Genomic DNA, 19,915 nt, shown 5'->3' on the forward strand with positions numbered 1-19,915 from the left:
ATAGGAAATGATTATAGCATATGTGAGCATCTCCCAAGTTTTAATTGCTATCAGAGTAAATGAGGTGAAAGGGAAGGTGCCTAACAAAATATGGATGGAGAATGTAACTCCTGTGTCCATGACCTAAATAAATTTTTATAGGAAAGAGTCAAGAAGTATCCAGCCTCCTGGCTGGCGTGGACCATGAGAACTCCTGTGGAAGCATTTGAGAGGAATATCTTGCAGCCCCTTCTCCAGCATGTTCTTGTACCTTTGGAGGTGCCCCAGGTCACAGGGCAGGTGCAGGTCTGGCCGCAGGGTAGAGAGAGATCCCTGTAAGGCCCTCAGAGGCTAGGGCACTGCTGGAGAGCAGATGAGTATGGGACAGTTTCAGGATTACAAAGCAAGAACCCTCTAAGGTAGTTCAGTAAATGTTTGGTACAGACTAAGGCACATGCAGTTTTGATATATAGAAAGATAGGAATAATTGTTCTCTTTGTATTTATGATACGTTTTCTTTTAAAGCATCGCCAAGTTTTGCTTGAAATCTTTTCGAAAAATTATCGAGTGCGCAGGAATGTCATCCAGAATCAGTTGAGTCAAGAATGTGGAGAAGATCTAAACAAGCAGGAGGTGGATAGAGTGCTAAAGGTATGTTTCTATTCCATTGTGGGTTTGATCCAATTAATACATGAATTTTTAATGCTTGGTTTAGCAAAGGATCATATTTTACCTTGAACTGACAAATGATAAAGATGATAGAACAATTGTTGTTGGAATGTGGACAAAGCCTGTTTTTCAGCTTGTTTTCTTAAAAATAACGCTTGTCTCATTCTGCCTTCTTTCCCTCCGACGAGTAGTGATTTTGACTCACACGTTATTTTGTATTATTGCGACAAACCTTTATTTGTCATCTTGGACCAGCAGAGAATAAAGTGTAGTAAATGTGATACTTCAGAGTTATTTTTAAATAATGTGAAGTTAAACATTAAGGAGGTGGGAGGGTTCTGCACAGTGTTCTGAGTTAACCAGCTGACTGCTGTTGGTTAATGCTGAAGAGCACAAGTGCCGCATATTCAGAAGGAAGTGCATTTCATTCTATAGTAGGACGTGCAGCAGTGTATGGAGCAAAACCCTAGCCAAAACAAGCAGGCAAAGTAGTAGTTAACACATTTCATTGTGAATGTTTATTTGAATCCTTTCATCTCTGTCTTTGAAGGTGCACCATTTACTTGCTAAAGAAGTTTAACATATAAAGTAGGGACCACACAGGCCATGACTGACAAGCTTTAAAAGCGATGCAGGATGGCTTAAGTAGAAAGTTGCCAACTAATGTAATACTTAAATCATTGTTGCTGGGCCTTTGCTCACTGTCACCCACTTCAATAAGACAAGTGCTTAAGTACTTTATTAAATTGGGATCTGAAAACAGAATAATAGTATATTTGAAATATTACAGATCTGTTGCTGTGATAATAAGCCAACTGGTCTTGCTTGAAAGAACCTGGTTTTCTTAGCATTAAAATAAGCTCAGATGTTTCTGCCTGCTAGACAGTATTTCATGTGGCTTGCCTGTGCCGGGAGATTTGTCAAGCGACTAGATGAGCTCAAATATCAGCTCTCCTGGAACATCTAGACAATGTACTGGCATTAGTTTTTCATGATGCTGTTGCTATTTAACAGATAACCTATTTGTAGAAAAAATACCTTCCCCTAAAAAACTGGGTACTGTTTTTATGTAGGTCACTAAGTCAACGTGCAACCAGCCTTGTGTAGTGTCAGGCCTCTGCCTTGAATACATTGGTCACAGAAGTATGTGAAATTAGCTTTGTTTCTGAAATGAAATTTAGAAGTATGATTTAATGAAATAGGGAGATTCTCTGGCTTCTGTAAGCCACAAGAGAGAGGATTCCTCTTTGAATGAAATTGGATTTGTTGACTCCTGTTTCCCCATCTGCCTGTGCTCCTTTTTTATACACAGAGGAACAGACTGCCAGGGTTTGTATTTTTGCATCAGCAGATCAAGTCCGCAAACCCTCTTTCTAGCCCCCGCACTTAATTTCTTATTTGTTTTTGTGATGTGCAGGTCCCAAGATTTCAGAAAAAAAAGATAGTTTTTTCCCTTTAAGCTACACAGCATCAGTTTTTTAGCAGTACTTAAGCCCGTGTTGAATTACCTAAATGGAAGGGTGGGAGCAAAAGAAAGAGAAGCCATTAGCTTAGAACTCGAGAGACTTGGTGCTCATCTAATAGAAATAAGAAAATGAGCCACAAGAAAACCCGCTTACTGAACTCCTTTGCTGTGGTGCTTACTCGCTGTAAGCTTAGCAGACGTGTGGTCAGAATACCAAAGCATGGTTCTGAGGTTTGACAGTTCATTATCATAGAACGTTGTTTCTTAAAAGGCTTCAGATCTGGCGACCGCTTTCACGCTCCAGCCTGTTCCCGCTGCTCCCTTCAGTCTCTCCACCTGAGCTTCAGCCTGTGTATGCCCCAGTTCCCTTGTCCTCACCCCTCCCCACCACCTTTCCTGAGCTGGCTGCTGCATGATCCCCATCTTCTCCCCACAGAAGCCCCGTTTCTTGCTGCCATTGCATTGTTTGTCCTCCTCGCGGCCTCTCAACCTTCCCCCTCTTGTGTTTGTCATCTTTATTTAGGCTATATGGTCTTCAGGGTGGAGATAACCTGCTGCTCTGGATTCGTGCTCTCTCTTGTGCTCTGGAGAGGGGACTTGGGTTATTGATCACATTTATTGCCCCAAAGCCAGACCATGGTTCCCAAGACCATATGGACTTTCCCTTTCTCCCCAGGACTGCTGTGTGAGCTATGGCGGAATGTGGTATCTTAAGGGGACGGTGCAGTCTTGACAGCGGTGGTAGCAGTTTCAAGCGATCTCCAGGACGAAAGAGGAAACCTGCAGTGGGCGGCACAGACAGAGTAATGCCGTGGCCTCGGGAGTGTGGGGCAGGATCTGACCCACTTTGGGGCACGTGGGCATTGCAGACAGACAGTCACGGATACCCCAACACACACACACACGCGCACACACACACGTCTGCATGGCCGCCTAGGCGTGCGAGCAACTAGGAAGACAACATGGGACCCTGTCTGCAGCTTGATTAATCTGGGATTTCTAATGTATTTCAACTCTCGTTCTGTTTTGTTATTAAAAAAATAAAACCACATACTGACAACAGACATGATGGAAAATCATAGTCTAATACTTTATTTTGTAAGTAATGCCAATAAATTAAATTTGTTTACAAACATCCCAGTTTTTGTTAAATACCTAGATGCTCATACTTTAGTCTGAGCATTGTAATAGCCCTTGCAGCCCTCTTTATAGAAAAGAAGATAGTCATGTTCATGGAAACGTCAGGCCTGGGAGGGGGGAACAAAATCATTGTCTTTGAACTCTGTACAACATAGCAATTGTTCTCACCTGTTGTCTGTGAAATGAGTTATTTGGGAAAGTACCTAGATTTGAAACAGATGCGGAACTACTACTGGATTTCTTTTATTGGTGTGGGTTTTGTTTGAGGCATTTTTTGCCATTACTGTATGCAAATACAGTGAGGTAAGTAAGCGAGTGCACCCTCTGGAAGGCATCCAGCTGTAGCCATCACACAGCAACAATGTAAAACCTCTATTTTGTGTAATTTTTTTAATAAAATTTTATCTTGAAGGTCAATTCTACCCTGCCTTGTATTTGTCCAAAGAAAGGGAAGCTGCACCCACTCCTTTTATAGCCTGAAGGCTTATGGAGGAAGGAAAGGTCAGGAATGTTTAGTAGAGGCTGGAGGGAGATAGTAAACCACTTTACATCGTTCTGCTTGCATCATATTCTTCAGGGGGTAGCTGCCAAGCAAAGGGCCTGTTGCACAAGGTGCAGTAACCAATCTTTTTGTTACAGGTTTATCATTGAAGCCTAACTGCAGTAAGATAAGGAATATCCTACTGTAAGCACTGTAGAACATGGTTACTTTACTGGTCATGTTCTTTGCTATAATTTCCATCACATGAGAAGCTCAAGGAGATTCTATTAATTTCATCTACTTATGCTCAGAAAAGGCCGAGTTGTTGACTAAAATAAGCAGATTAAGGTAGTTAAGCCAGATAAGATTGGCTAAGAATATTGTTACCACACTTATGGCATTTCACATTTCTGTGGAAAATACCTAAACTGTGAAAACTCTACCTTAATTAATATGCTAGCGTGGTTCATTAACTGCATCAGTATAACTGGGACGTGTTTTAAGTTCAGGCAGCCTTTGCAGCCTTTGTCCTGGAAGTCCCATGGCTGGTACTGCCCTAGTGCAGCCCTGCTGCCGTAGCATTACCTATGGCTGCACCTGTACAGCTTCCCTCAGGGAAGGCCAGAGCCTGAGAGAAGTTACGAAAGAAGAACCCAGCCTTGGGAGTTTTTTTATTGCACAATATGCACAGGTAAGTGTTAAAGTATAGTACAGCCAGAGCTTAGCAATAGGCACAGGTAGCCAAGGGGAAGTTACATTACAAGAAGAATCAAGTAGTTCCATGGAAATAATTTTTAAAGCATAAAAACTGTATGTATGAAAGTGCTCTGAATTAGCCAGCAGTAATAAACCACTGCAGATCACCTATTTAACCAAAAATTCTGAATTGCTTTTACATGTCTTCTGCTCCAGCAGGTGTGAATCCCCCTTCCCCAGAAGCAGTGAGGAATATTAGTAGTAAATCACTGGTGACTAAGAGTGTCATGCCGTTCTCATTTAAGATTACTGCTTTCCAGTATCTGAATTGGGCAGACCTCCAGGTGACAAGGATCCAAGTGTTAGGGAAACAGAGAGAACACCTTTAACCTGATGGCAGAACAGCAGCTTTTCTGCCTCCCCCCCATTTTGAACAGCACTGCCAAACACCACAAGGAGGAGAAACTACATAGTTCCCTCTGGATTTCTATCCTAGATAGGCCTCTCCTTTTTCATACAGCATAACCTTTTTAAAATACAAACTTAATGGGAACTCCATCCTAGCTCTGTAGATGTAGGAAAGATGGCAAGACTAGATAATGCAGGTGCCATCTGTACCTAGTTTACTGTTCCCTGATTGGCACAGATGGGCATAGTTACTAGTCACAGATGTAGCTTGACTGGATTGTTTATTTGCTTAGAAAAATACAAGAGCCAGATTCTTATTTTTAAATAATTTTCAGAACGCAATACATGTTTTGGGGAAAATCCCACAATATGACATCTTAATACTGCAACTGACAGACAGCTATACACAAGCATAACAGGATACAACACAAGGCAGACAGAACTGCAGCAGCTGAACTGAAGCTGAGAAACTGTCAAGGTTCTGTGTCAACTGTTTGGTGTATCGCAGCAACTCAGACAGGCAGTAAGTTGATTCCAAGAACAGCTGCCCAAATTAAGCTATGAGACCCTTTATAAGGAAAAGGATGTCACTTTTCATTGTGCCTTTCCTCCTCCCCTTAATCTCTTAGCCTTTCTTTTCCTCACACTTTGAAGCAGTTTTAAAGAACGTACTTATCCATGTTCTTTGTTTTTCAGAATTTGAATATGTATGAATTACTATTAGGGAGTGGAGAAGGGGAAGAACAAGAGCGTGGTCCCCTGTTTTCAGTAGGGTGTGTTGTGGCAGTGTTGTGTCCATCCTCCCACCCCCAAGGCAGCATGGAATAAACAGGTCCACAGAAGCTGATGCTGGAGGCAATAGACAGAACAGCATGAGAAGGTTTTACCTGGCCCATCTCCTTCAAGCCCTTGGAGTTTGTGATATGTAAGAAGAAAAGCTATTCCACTATGTCAGTGCTACTACTAAAGTTAAATAGCTAAATTGCAACTTTCTATCTTACCAAATACACATAAAGATGTGCAGACATTCCACCAAAGAACAGTAGGTCCCAAATAACATACATAATCAATTCACAGTATCTTGCCTTAAGACAAAGTGCCCTACATAAGAAACCATACCTAAAAAGCCAGGCAAACTTCACATCAAATCCTTTCTTAGCAGGAAGACATTTACACCAATCTGTGGGAGAGCTTAGTGCACATGGAAATGTGGTATTAGCTTCAAGCAAGCACAGTGCAGGCTGCTGTGCCAGCTCTCCGCCTCCCTGCCAAAGCAAGTTCAGCTGGACTGCTAACTTCATTCTCGAGAACCAAGGAGAGGCTGCCCATGAACTGGTCAGGGGCTTTGTTTCTGTTTATCTTCTACACAGATGTAGTTACAGGGCTAGATCATTGCTGCAAACTAAAGGAAAGCTTTAGTCTGGTTCCTTGTGAGAAATACAGTACAGCCTTCTTAGCTCTGTTATTTTTGACGTGGACTAAGGATATAGTGTCAGTTACTGCTCTGGCCAGAGATTACGTGTAGGATGAAGTAGTACTGTAGTATTAAGCTATGATGTTTGTTTGCTTTACAACCACTAGTTTGTGTGACAGTGCTAAACAACGTTAAATCTATTGCTACATAGCTACAGGGAGACTAGCTGTTAACTAACTAGCTTGTTAACTACAGGTCTACAAGCTAATTCAAAACATTCATTTTGAGTGCTCAAGAAATACATCAGTATAAGGGGTCTTCTGACACTTGTATAAAGTTCTTCCCCTTCTTGACTAACATTAGTCATCAACAGAAAATGGGTCATCAGTATGCCCAATGTTATGGCTGAGAGGAGAGGGACTTGTACTTAGCTCTGTGTTCATCTATTTCTTCTTTTGTTTTTCTGATACAACTAAAAATTTCCTTGAAGAGTGCTTTATATTCAGGAAGAGCATTTGCGGGAGAGTCACTTAGCTCCACATTTGTGAATTCTTGATTGCTAGCTGAAAGATCATACTGGGTGTTCCCCACATTTAGGTCTTTGGAGTACTGCTTCAGCGTTTGTACAGCCTTGTGTTTCAAAGAATCTTCATCCATTTGACACTTCTTCAAAAGTTCCTCATACTTCACTTTCAGAGCATTATACTGAGCATCAACTTCATTAAGAACAGAGATTCCTCGCTGCTTCACAGCTTCAGCTCTCCTGATACATGTTTCTTCGTGGCCCCTTAGAATGTCTCCCCCTGCAGCACTGCTTAGGAAAGTTTCGCTGCTGCTCCGTTTCAGTGCCTTCTTCTCAAGCTCCGATACAGTCAGAAGTCCATCGTCTGCCGGGCTCTGACCAAGCTCCCTTTCTAAAGATTCCTTGAATGAAATGAAAAAGGATTCTGGCACCAATTTCTCTGCATTATGGAATGTGTTTTCAGACTGAAGTATTTGTCGCATTTCAGCTACTTCCACTTCCAGCTCCTCTGCACGAGCCCGATATAAGTCTATATCGACAAGCCTCTGTTCAAGGTCACAGTTCTCTTTTACCATAAGACTATATTCCTCTTCCATTGTTACCCTCTTCTCTTTTTCTAGGTTAAGTTGGGCTTGCAAAACTGTAACTGCCTTTTTTAAGTTCTCATTTTCTTCTTCTAGAGGACTTAGCTGACTATCCATCGAAGTAATCTTTTCTGCAAACACATGATCATAAACAAAATACCTGCAGAAACAAAATAAGTGTTATCAAATTTAGGAAATAGAGCTGAGCACAACTCCTGAAGTTTTCCTGTCCTGGGTAACTAATGACAGATTTAACCCATGTGCTAACACACCTCAAAGTATACATAGCAGTCATTTTACTAACTTATTGGTCCATTTAATAATCAGAACAGAGTTTGTTACTTAATTCTGTCAAATCAAGCCTCCCAGCTTAAGCAGAATGGCCGCTCATTAACAGTTTCAAGTTACCAACAAGCTTATTGAATAACAAGATCTATAATTTAAGTTTAAATAAACATTGCCCCCATATATCATGCAATACTTTCTGACACTTGGATTATTTTTCTGCAGGACTCCACTCTTGTAACTTTTGTCACTATTGATTGTGGGAACAAGCTTCAAAATTGACAAGGCAATTCTGTAGGCTGGTATTTCCACAAGCCTTTGGCAGTTTGAAAGAATCCACTTATCTTTTGAATTGTCAAGAAATAACTTTTTTTGGATGTACAGATTTATTCTACAGTCCTACCTCCATGTAGTGCTGAAGCCCAGACACAAAAGCGTGTTCTGCCTCTCTGTGAAGGTGCTTCACTTAAAAAATTACCTTCTAGGATTGAAGCTAGTCTGAGCTTTTACCCCAGGTGATTGTCCTGATGGGCGTACTAATGCAGTTCAGCTGGGTAAAACTGCTCTAAATTAAAAAAGCAGCCCAGATCTCCAAGCACCATTTTACCAGCTTAAGCATCATTTTAACCAGCTGAAGTTCAGGAAAGCTATTGCAGGAATCCTGCCTTTTCTTGGGAAAAAAAAGTACCCACGGACATCCAAGGAAAGGGCAAGTTACAGAAAATATTTTGCTTTTTAGGATATTTGTTTTTCAGAGTATCTGTGTGTATGCTCTTATCTGAAAATAGTAGGATGCAAATTGCTGTAAGCTTTCTAGGCTACATTTTGATATGGTTGGAGACTTTGGGAGAGAATCTTTCAGGACAGAAAGTGGAACCTGCAGTTCCTCTCACACAAAGACTAGTGCGGTCTAGAAGTATGCCAGAGGCAGTGGCAACACCACACAGTGCAGGACTCTACAGATATTTTGCTAGTTGTGAACGTCAGATGTCTTTCTGCTAGCTTGTTTGACATCTGTGCTTATGTCTTAGTTTTTAAAGCTTTGCTTAAAATAATTTCAGTTTTCTCTTTGCTATGCAAGGTAAAAAGTCTTACTGGCGAAGGTCATACAGCTCCTTCAAACATGAGAAACTATGCACTGATCTTGGCTGGTCAGATCTCTCATGGTTCATCCGGCCTCGTCCAGTCTTTTTCAATTCTTCTACTTGTCGTTGCAGGTCATCTATGTGCGTTTGCAGATTTTCAATAGTCTCTGTCAAGCTAAAAGGTGAAGGACTGCTGTTAACAACATTTGAATGCTTAGTCAAGGACATGAGAATTTCTCATCCCCTCATATTGTAGGTTCTTCTCTGAATGCTGCTCTTTGGCCCCAAAAGACCTTTACATAAAACTATCCTTTAAATTTAACAGTATTGTAGAACACTAGACAGAGACAGCCACCCAATAACTACATGAATACACTTGGACTGCTCTTTGTCATATTATCAACTGGGCCAGGGAGGGGGGAACCCTAGTGTAAGTTTGTTACCTTAATATCTTTTGTTGTGAAGCTCTACTCTCCGCAACTAGCTTTTGATTAGTGTCTTCCAGTTCTCTTGCTGTCACATCTAGCTGTTCATAGACTTTTGCATGCTGATCATTCATCTGACGCAAGAGCTCCACTTGCTTTGTGAGGTACTGCAAGACAGTATTGCTGTTACTAGTTTACACTTGAAACACAAAGACAGGACAATTATTCTGCATTTTTCTTCACATTCATAGAGAAACTACTAAGTTTCAGAAATGTAGATTCCAGTGGTTGCTTTGGTTAAGTGTTCAGTTGAAAAGGCACCATCAGTAACTCAGCTAGGCAGCTTGCCTTTGTCATGGAGGTCAACCCAGGCTGATCAACCAGCCTTTTATCCAGAGGAGTTGGCTTTGGTCGTGCAAGCCGAGTTTATCTAGCCTTGCTGCAGCTAGGCTTTTGCCAGAACCTGAGCGTTCTGGATTGGGTTTGTCTGTACTGCAGTCGTCACTGATGCAGCCTTGAATCCAGACTTCAACATAGCCCTAACTATCCACCGAGTCCTTCTAAACGTTGCAGTGGGCTCCAACAGAAATTTTTCAACAGTGTTGACCCAACAATTTTCTTAGCATTAAAACTGAAATATTGGATACTACCATCCATAACTGAATTTCTTTTCCACTGACCTAAGTTTTTCCAGTCTGAAGCAGCACTAGGTTCAGCAGAACAGAATTTAGGTTGTAGTCACACTTAAGAAAGTATATGGGCTACTATGTGTCAGGAAGTATACTCAAATTATTGAATTTAATCTTTAATAACTCACAGGGAACTATTCCAGTTACTATAATCCCAAACAAAGGTCTCCTGCCTTTTTTAAAAATAAAACTCCACATGAAGTATTCTCATTTTAATTCTCTTTAGTTTTACAATTAACGACATCGGCTGTTAAGTTTCTTGAATAATGTCAGAAAGCTTAGAATTCTCAGTCTAAGAGCAGTTAACAATCACCTAAGGCTCTTAATACAAGTGTCTTATATTGTCCCACCCAGGATAGGGCTGATCCAATTCCAAAAATCTACAAGACAATTTGCAGACTGACTTGAACAAAAAAACCCTAACCCTTTAAATCTGAAATACTTTGTTCTTGCATAGAATTTATTTCTTGCAATATATTCTGTATTACTACATGCTGCTTACTGAAAAGTAAATTTCAAGTAGGAACATCCAGCAGACTTCTACGCAGAATTACTTCTCTTTACATAGGCCTGCTACATACTCGAAACTTCTAATATTCTACTTAACCTTTTACCTCATTAAAAGATTGGCGGGTTTACATTTTAGGCAATTTAAGAACAGATAATAAGTTAATCTAGGACTAGTAACTGCTACATACAGACTTCTAGAAGATCAACATGATAGCAGTTGGCTAGATCCTTTCATAGCCTGTGCGCACATGACTGAGGATTTATACAAAAATAGTACATGGATTAGCAGCAGAATCTCAATGTGACCCATTTCAGATTAACTTTCCCTATTGGTTATTCTCAGAAGGAGCTGGAAATCTTCAGACTTTCTTCAGCAATAGGAGCGTGGCTAAGCACAGAAGCCAAACCTCTGGTGGCGGAATTAGATGTTACTACTTATTACAATGGGCTTTTGCAGAAGTTTTAGATGAATGGAAGAGGTGAAGCACCATTTTCTTCACCTTGCATCTCCAGTATCTTCAGTGCTGGTGTCAAGTTGGCCTGCTATAACCAGGCCACCAAAACAAAGTACAGATGTGGTAATAAATAATTTAGAGCTTCACATTTATTCCACCTCCCCTGCAGCTGAGCACCTAACATGAAGCAGCATTTGAGACTTCTTGCATTCTATCACGTGATAAAAGGAGAGTGTCAGTATTTCTGAAGTCTGAGTGCTGAGAACAGATTCAGACAGGAATAAAGTTGCCCTTTCAATCCAGCGTTTATTACATCTACAGTGATTAGTTAGTGGCACACGTGTCAGCACAGAGGTCAGATATAATGAGCCAAGGCTGTAAAACGCTTAATATGTTAGCGTTTAATATATTAGATGTAATCTTAAGCATCCCAAAGCCTTTGACCCTTCCTTTTCAGTGCAGACAAGGTAGTACCATATTTCAGAATGATTTCTTGGCCAGTTCTAGACTTTGCTACCCATAAGATGTGAATTAGTAGGAGAAAAAAAACACCCAGAGATTTACACTGCACTGAAAAGGCTACACAGCAGAGTAGCTACAAGTAGCTGAAAGATCACATTTAGGTTAGAGACAAGTACTTGAAAATTAGGAAGAATCAAGCATAGAGACTGGATACACCACTTGCACGCGTATCCTGTGCAGTGGGGTATCCTGCGCTCCCAAAGACAGAAATATAGGTATGAAAATAACTGACTGAACTGCTTTCACCAGCTAAAAAGTACTGCACCTTGCATATGCTAACTCTTATTCCCATTTGTTTCAGTGAATTCCTGTAACAATCCCTTGTGCCAGTAAGCTAATATATTCCGTTCCTCCATCTTGAGGTTCTCTGGGTATTTGAAAAAGGGGAGCATTTGATTTTCCCTTTACCAGAAATCCAGATGCAAGAGAGACTTCTTTGGAGAAAGAAATGTTTTGAGTTGCTATTACACTTTTAAACTGCACTGGGAAAAGACAGAAGATTAAGACAGATGGTAGAACAGAGAAGACAGCATGTTTTTATGGTAGATACGGATACAGTCTACAGGTTCTTTGACTCAACACAGTGAGTTGGGCAAATAAAGGTGCAGGCACTACTTAGATGTTGGAAGCATCACAAAAACTGTTCTCCCTTCTCTCTTCCCCCTCCTTTTGGGGGGAGACTAATAGGACAACCCAATATACACTCCTGCCCATGTTGGGGGAGAAGAGGAAAGAGACGAAAGAGGTATCAGATAAAGCCTTCAAAAAGTAGTATTGCACAAGTCTTGATTTGGTTTTTTTTGGTTGGCCAAGCAAAGCAAGATATTGAGAGAACAAATTAGTCTGTCACTGTTTGAGGTTGTCTGAACATACAAGTACTTGACCCTACAACACACCAACAACTATAGGTCACTACTGGAAAGACACCTTAGACCACTTCCTGGTGCTGAAGCCCTCTTACATTGTCAATAAACACTAACCCACAAAAAAAAGCTTAAGCAAATAAACTAGATTAAACCAACAGGATATTACATCCTTAATTGCACAAGACTATTTCTATAAATGAATGCAGCTTAGCAATAATGTATTTTCCATATTTCAAGATAGAGTTAAAATACAGCTGCTTATTAAGTAGCTACACCCAATGAGCCAGGTTAGTTATCTATCGCAAAGTTATACTGTGTTATTTCGAAAGCTGTGTTGTAACTGTATTAAACGCTTCCTTAAACAGTTGTTCATACAGGTGTTGAACCTCAAGTAGAATAGTATTCGTATAGTACCTTGAAGTGTGTGTCCTCTCTAGATCTTAAGAATTAATCTTTTTATAAAAACCATTCATGGCAATGAGTTATTTTAAGTTTTGACATAAGTAAATACATTCTTTGTAATGCTGTGGCACTAATATAAGCATCATCCATTCCAACCATTGTATCACAGAACGAATAAGACAACAAAGATGATGTTTAGCATGTAATAGAGGAAAGAGACAAAGTATGAGGTACAAACCAGAAGTATCTTATTAAAAAAAAAAAAACAAAAACAAAAACACACTAACAACCCTGCACTCAGAAATTGTGCAGCACCTAATAAAAATGCTGCATTTGTGTTAATATGACTAAAGAAACCTATATGTTTTTAAGTATTAAGCTTAAGATTCTTTAAGTTACCTGTTACCACTACAATAAGTGTTTTAAGTTGCAGCTGTACAAAATTCACACACTGTCCATAACTGTGTAAGTACTGCCTGCACAAAGGAACTGAGATTCTGTAAAAATCTAGTGTATACCAGTCACAGCCTGTTCCCTGTGATTCGTACCAGAACCAAACTGAAATGCTGACTACATTTCCAATATGTTGTCAGTCAGCAAAGTACTGAATATTTAATAATTTCATTATTAGAGACCATGCATTGCCCTCTAATAGCTGAAAAAAATCCATTATGCTGACAAATGCTGGGTCTGCAAGAACACAGGCAATATGAAAAAAAAAAAAATAATTTGCCAAAATGGCCAGGTTTTTCCACCATGTAACACAAAGATGGGTGGTTTTGAAAGGTGATGGGTTTTTTTTTTACCCTGAAAAATACATAACAATATTATCTACTACATCCTGTATTTAGATACTATTTAAGTGTTTGGGTTTGCTGGGGTGGTTGGTTGGTTTGTTTTTTTAATTAAAATAGTCTTTAGCTCCCTTTACCACAGCTCAGTTTAGTGGAAGTACATATCCTCAGATTTTATTTCAATCTCTCCTACACTTATCAGCATTTAAATTTCAGTGCTGTAACCACTAACATTTTCATATAATGATTTAAATTATTAATTTATTATCATCATATAATTTAATGTCATTTTACCTGGAAAGATCAGCCAAAATTTAGCAATAAAATAATTGAAGTGACTTTTCTGTACAAAAAGAAAAATACCAGTCATTTGTCACTAAACAAGCCAAATGCAACATGAAGTTTAATGGCACAAAACTTCCAGTAATCAGACAAACAGTTCTAACTCTGATCAAGCCTATACAGGTTCTCAAACTCTCGAAGTAGCACATGTGGTTAAAGGTTGTTCAGTATTTTTCTTTAAAGTGTCCATCAGATATCAAGAAATTCAGATCTCAACTTATGTGCTGTTATGTTGCAGGTCTAGATGCTATAACACTTGGATCCCTTAATTATTTACCTCTATCTCCTGCAGTTGCTCTTGATTTGTGGCATACATTTGCTGTAAAGATTCTTCTAGTTCAGTGTTACGGTCCAGTAGTGTTTTCCCAAGCTCAGCAGCAAGGTGAAGATCTAATCAAAGAAATCACGTTTGCATGTAAGTTGTAGAGCCAATAATACAATCTAATTTTAAAGCATTTTACTTGACGTGGGTTTTTATTGCTGTTATAACTGCTCTAAGTTATTTCCAGTACCCAAAATGAAAGTTAGCTTATACTTAAGTATAACATTCGTATACCATTTATAATGCAAGTCTAAGTCAATCCTGAAACCTAGAAGATACTCTATTTCATGAAGCTTCCTTAGTTCCTTCCTTTGGCCCCTTGGCCACAGGTCAGACACATCCAGCCATCTTCTCTTCACATCCCACAATCTGCCTAGTACTACACCAGCATCTCCACCACAGGTGTCCGTTAGCAACACTTCACCATGTTTACAGCACTCATATTTTAGAAGAGTAAGCATAAAAGACCCTGCAAATGTTCATCAGGGTAGACTCAGGCCAAAGCTGACTGCACTGTTACTTACTTTGCTGTTCTTCCCCATTACCCCTTCACCAAGGAGCTCAGGTCATACAGGATCAGTGTGCTAAATAAAGTTTCAGATGCTCTTTATTGTGAAACAATAATATCAAAAAAACATAAAACTGATAAAGAAGTGTAGCTATTCTGCTTTTCAAGCTCATAAACCTAGAAGACAAGAATTGTTTTATGTGCTCCAAAACATCATTTTAAATGTCATTTGTTCTCAAGCACTTAATCTCAATTTCACTTCAGTCATCTTCAATCACCTCCAGGGTGCAGTGACTGTAGTTGCTTCAAATTAAGAAATAAATCATCTGAACACTCAGTTCCTTTCTAGAGGAAAGCTTGATATTTGTTCAACAGCATCAGTAGTGCTAGATATTCTATATTATTTTGTTTAAAGATGTGTAATTTAAAAGCTAACATAATGCAACAAAGAAATAAATCTTGGTGTTATTGCTAAAACTGTAATTACTCTGTGCAGGGTATTACATGTTAAGAATCCAGAATCCAACAGATTTCTAAAAATCTCTGGTTTTCCAGCTCCTTCCCATCACCTGGACCATGACCAGCTTGTCTCCTGCACGCGTGCAATACATTCTTGTTAATTTTCACATAGAACTAGCATCACTATGGGAAAGAGACTGAAGTCAAGGAAAACTTAGATTGATTTCAAGAAGACCTAGATTAAAATACAAAAGACATGTATTGCATCATCAGTAGTTGAAGCTAGATGAGAAAACACATTCCATTTTCATTTGATTAAGATGTCCTTGTTTTAACATGTTATCTTACCTCTTTCCTGCCCTTTCCCAATTATCTTATCAGCTAGTCGTTGTAATAGATACAACACTGTTCCAAGATTGCTTTGTGCTAACCTTCAATTTGGCAGCCTGTCCAAAATGATTACTCCATCTACATACATAAGTCAAAGACCAAATTCAGACTTACAAGGACAAGTGAGTAGGAACATTTGTCTATTAAGTTGTTTTGCCAGAATTGGACGTCTACAACAGCTCTGGTATTCTTTACACATTCTTTACAGCTACAGTGCTTTGTTTCCTACCTTAAGATCAGATTCTTAGAATAAATGCCACAAAAAATATTTAAAACAAATCACACCGCATGGGAGTTCTTCACAGTTTCAAAAGATGTATGACTAGGAGCCACATGGCATGCTGATCTATACTTAGGAGTTTATCCTCACATAGCTTTTTCATTGTAACACCACTCGTTAAGAAACACAGCCTATTCTAGAGCTGGGGTTTAAAGTATTTGGATAAGGAAACCTTAAGGTATCCTGCTTAAGTTTTTCCCATTTTTAAACAGAGATTGTACATGGTTTACCCATGGACAGAGTAACTCCCAGTCAAACACCAAGCTGTTTGTTCTATCACATTACAGAATACTGCAGTCTTCAAATCCAGTGAATCTGTCATCCTATATAAAATGAATTCCCAATTCACAAGTTCTCATACTATGCAAATCTTTACTAGGACCCACAATCTTTAAAGCCAGTCAACAATATTGGCATCATTCAAGGCAAAGACTAAATAGTTCATTCTTTTATTTTAATAGAGTAGAATAAGAGCTTTAGAGAGGATTTAGGATTATGTTAAAGACGTAATGCATAATGGAATTACTTGCTGCCGTTTCCCTTCCCAAAGTGAAAGTTTGTTCTGATGTTTTAAGTACATTTAGGAGTTGATAGTCTCATTCTTAAATGCCCCCTCATCTACTAAATCAAGTAGCATATACCACACAGTACTTTGAATACAATGTGAATAATAGAATTCATGTCATTATACTTACACACTCATTCTGTTCATTAGAATGGCAGAAGCACAGATGAGTTACTATGCGAGAAGCATGCTATTTTGTAATTAAGGCAATTTGTTTCTGAGGGGGAGAAGACAAGTGGAAGAGCTCAGGAACATGCAATAAAACCCTAACTCCTACCCCTGGAGAAAGCAAGGACAGAAACAATTTCACCTATCCTAAAATTAAGAATTTTTTTTTAGTCCATTTTTCTACATTGTTAAGTACCTATAAGCCCTATAAAGACCAAAATTTAAGAGCAAATCTGTTCCAAGATACAGCAGGAAAACAGTTCATTTACATTTCTCTTAGAGAGTTACTGTACAATACTAGAAGCACACTGCATTTTCTGTTGTAAATTTATGTAAAGTAACAGCTAAGTTCTGCCACAGACATGCATTTTTTTCCTTTTCACCCAGAAGATATAAGCAGAGAGGTTTTTAATAATGCAAACTGCATACGTGCAGATCTTCAGATCTTCATTTTAGGAAATCTGATCAGTTGTACTGGTGTTTAACATCTCCATCAGAAATCTCTAAACCAAAACAAGACTTCAAGGATAAGTCTTCTGTGATGTTAAACAGCCCTCACTTACCAGCACTTCTCCAACCTCTTCTGACAGCGTTACTACAATTGAGAAAAAGATAAAAACAGTACAAAATCCTTCTCTTCTACTTTTCCATAACCCACCTAACAAAAATGATTCAGAGAATTTTCAATCTAAAAATAAGCCTGTTCTTTTCAACAGTAAAAGGCATTAGTAGTGCAAGAAAAGTAAGCAAGCCCGGTTGAAGTTTACTTAACTGTAAAATTAAACCCTTAACTTTTTTTACTTAGCTTCATACTTCCTACTCCATGTTCAGATTACCCCCTGTTCTGCTAAAGCAAGTAACAGCAAGATGTAAAAAGAGCAGTCATGTAAAAATTCTTTTTCAAAGGTCAGCATACTGCAGCAAAACATGGATGTTGCAGAAGGAAGGATAGCTGTTCCCATCCTTAAAAGAATTCCATGAGCATTCTCTTTTCATGAACAGCATGCCAGAAAAGCCCACCTCCATTGTCAAGGCAAAAGCTTTTGGTGCATACAAAGACTGTCAAAGTTTTTCCAAAACCCTACCCTAGTTTTAAGTTTCAAAGCCTGGCTGACAAGGACTACAAGCTTGTTTCAGGGTGCTTCCTGGTGTTTTACAACCTAGGTTTTCTCATAAACTTACTCCTCAGTTTTTAAATGCGCACTGATTGTTTGGGTTGTAAAAAGTTTCAAGAGACCTTGATAACCAATCTTACTACTCTGTTTACATACATTGGTATTGCTTAGCCTTTGGAGGAGTATTTTTCACATTCCAGGAATAAAGTATAACAGAACACTTAAAAAAAACCCATTCCTGTAAGGAATTTCTTCTTTGCATTTCAACTTGCCCATCAGTTTATTTTCCTTCTTTCCCTTTTAGCAAGGCTATTAGTCACTTGTATTTAGGCTTGTAAAGAGATAATCCCCAAGAAAAAGATTGTGCAAATGTTGGGAGAGCATTAACCAACCCTCAGAATGCACTAACCTCTAGAACGGAATACTGTTTCTTAAAAGCTCACAGTAGAGAGCCAAATGGTGATTATTTCACTCATTTGAATTAAAAGATTAAATTAAAGAAACATCAATAAGGCCAAAATTCAGTTGCTATACATTTTGAAGTCTCTTTGTAGGTCTACCCCATAAATGCTGACATAGTAAAAACATTGCTAAATCATGTCTTCAAATTTTCCATTTTCTTCCCTTTGACAGCAAACTATGGTTTGGGGATCTTATTTAAATTTATTGGTTTGTATCCTAGAGCCATGAAAACATCTATTTGAAGCAAGGAGTACCTAAATACAGCTCTCAAACAGTTAGCTATTTTATAGTCAAAGCATACAATTAGAGACACCTATGCCCATCTCAAAAGAAGCTTCTGCTGTCAGATGCCCGATCTCAGAGTGAAAACTGCTTAGCTAGGAAAGGCTTTCAAAAGTATCTTTATTTATGGTTTATAGTACAGTAGCACCTACCAATCCCAAGAATTAATGTACTTCAATGTAAAAGCCAAAATCATAAGGCTGGAGCAGGTTTGCAGGAAGCCACTTCACAGCTTTGAGTTGGCCTTTTAAAACAAACTCAGGATTAATAACAAAAAGTAGAACTAAGTAAATACCAGTCATAAATACCACTAAGCTCGTAAGGAAATTGCACATGCTTTCCGTATCATGTCTGTAGAGGATTTTTAGTGCAATTATACTTGGTATATTCTTGTGACTCCTTCCTCACGTGTGAAATCAAGGATAGCATTTAACTCCTGCAGGTAGTGTATTGAGACAATGACATACAAGAGCTAGATACGTCTAATTCTGATGGATAGTGGCGTTATTAATATATTTTAAGAAGAAAACTTTGGAAGTTTTTAATAATGAACCTGCAACTAAGCGAGCACAGCGACATTCACAGCTCCATCGACTCGAAGCCCTTACGAAAAGGCTCAACAGGGTGCAATATAGCAACCCACCCCCACGCTGCCAGCGCCCACCCCGCATAGCTGCTTTACGTCCTGTCAAGGCACAACTTTTCGGAGAGCCGCTTCCCTCCCTCCCTCCCTCCCTCCCGGGCGAAGGGGAACCCGGGCACAATTCAACTCGGCTGCAGCAACCCCTTCCGTCAAACAAAGACGCCTGCGATCTTTTATCGGTAACAGCGACCCTCCCTCTGCCTACGCGCCCGAGGCGGCGGGAAGCACGGCCGTGAGGGGAGCCCGGGCTCCCGGCTGCGACACTCGCGGGGCGGCACCGGCCCCGCTCCCGCCGCCGCCCCGCGACCCTCGCCGGCGCCTTCGGCCCCCTCACGCCCTTCCCGCCGCCCCGCCCGAGCGCCCGGCGCCCCTCCGGGCTCCGCACCGCCGCTGTGGCGGTGCCCTGCGCCCGCCCGCCGCTCCCTTCCCTCCCACGCCCTCCTCGCCGCCCCCCGCGGCGGCGGCTCACTGCAGCCCCCTTCCCTCCCCACACGCCCTCCTCGCCGCAGCCCCTGCCCTCCCACGCCCCCCGCGGCGACGGCTCCCCGAGAGCCCTTCCCTCCCAACGCCCTCCTCGCCACAGCCCCTTCCCCTCACACGCCCCCCGCGGCGACGGCTTCCCCCCGCCGCCCGCCGCCGCTCCCTCTCCCCCCGCCCCGGCTCACCTTGCTGCAGGTCCTGCTGGTCGTACCAGGGCTCATCCTCGCGGATCTCGAACTCCTCCACCAGGCTGTCGGCCAGCATCGCGCCCCTTCCCCTCACGGCGCGGCGGGAGGACGAGGCGGCAGCGCTCAGGCGAATGAGTCCCCTCGCGCCGAGCGACGGCGGGGCAGGGCAGGGCAGGGCAAAGCCGGCAGCCGCTCCTCTCCTTAAAAGCCGCCTCCGGCCATTGCCGAGCGTTTCCGGACTTTGCCGAACCTCTCCCCCTCCTGGTCGGGCTGCGCGAAGCTGCCGGCGGCAACGTGGCAAGCTACAGCCACCCGCCCA

The 19,915-nt window shown here is 40.7% G+C and overlaps 2 protein-coding genes across 3 annotated transcripts in view; one reads left to right on the forward strand and one right to left on the reverse strand.

Annotated features, from left to right (window-relative positions):
- The window catches only part of POLR3E (RNA polymerase III subunit E), a 32,281-nt gene extending 28,611 nt beyond the window's left edge, over positions 1-3,670 (forward strand). For both annotated transcript variants that reach the window (XM_049791093.1, XM_049791094.1), the window contains exons 20-21: positions 505-630; positions 2,790-3,670. In XM_049791093.1, coding sequence (XP_049647050.1) covers positions 505-630; positions 2,790-2,846 — 183 coding nt within the window. In that variant the 3' untranslated portion in view covers positions 2,847-3,670. The remainder of the gene's footprint in view (positions 1-504; positions 631-2,789) is intronic.
- Positions 3,671-3,788: 118 nt separating this feature from the next.
- On the reverse strand, positions 3,789-19,874 carry CDR2 (cerebellar degeneration related protein 2). Its single transcript, XM_049791103.1, has 5 exons — positions 19,594-19,874; positions 14,012-14,124; positions 9,173-9,321; positions 8,740-8,904; positions 3,789-7,519 (listed from the first exon to the last, which is right to left on the reverse strand). The coding sequence occupies exons 1-5, from the start codon at positions 19,670-19,672 to the stop codon at positions 6,652-6,654; spliced, it is 1,374 nt and encodes a 457-aa protein (XP_049647060.1). The 5' UTR covers positions 19,673-19,874; the 3' UTR covers positions 3,789-6,651.
- Positions 19,875-19,915: the final 41 nt, after the last annotated feature.

This window comes from Accipiter gentilis, chromosome 33 (genome assembly GCF_929443795.1).
Source record: "Accipiter gentilis chromosome 33, bAccGen1.1, whole genome shotgun sequence".
NCBI lineage: Eukaryota > Metazoa > Chordata > Aves > Accipitriformes > Accipitridae > Astur > Astur gentilis.

Bases quoted from the DNA above. Each gene is read 5' to 3' on its own strand.
- CDR2 (XM_049791103.1), bottom strand. From the start codon at position 19,672: ATGCTGGCCGACAGCCTGGTGGAGGAGTTCGAGATCCGCGAGGATGAG. The intron at 9,322-14,011 runs GTAAATAATTAA...ACTGTCTTGCAG, and splicing joins AGCAACTGCAGGAGATAGAG to TACCTCACAAAGCAAGTGGA. The intron at 8,905-9,172 runs GTAACAAACTTA...TTCACCTTTTAG, and splicing joins TCACAACAAAAGATATTAAG to CTTGACAGAGACTATTGAAA.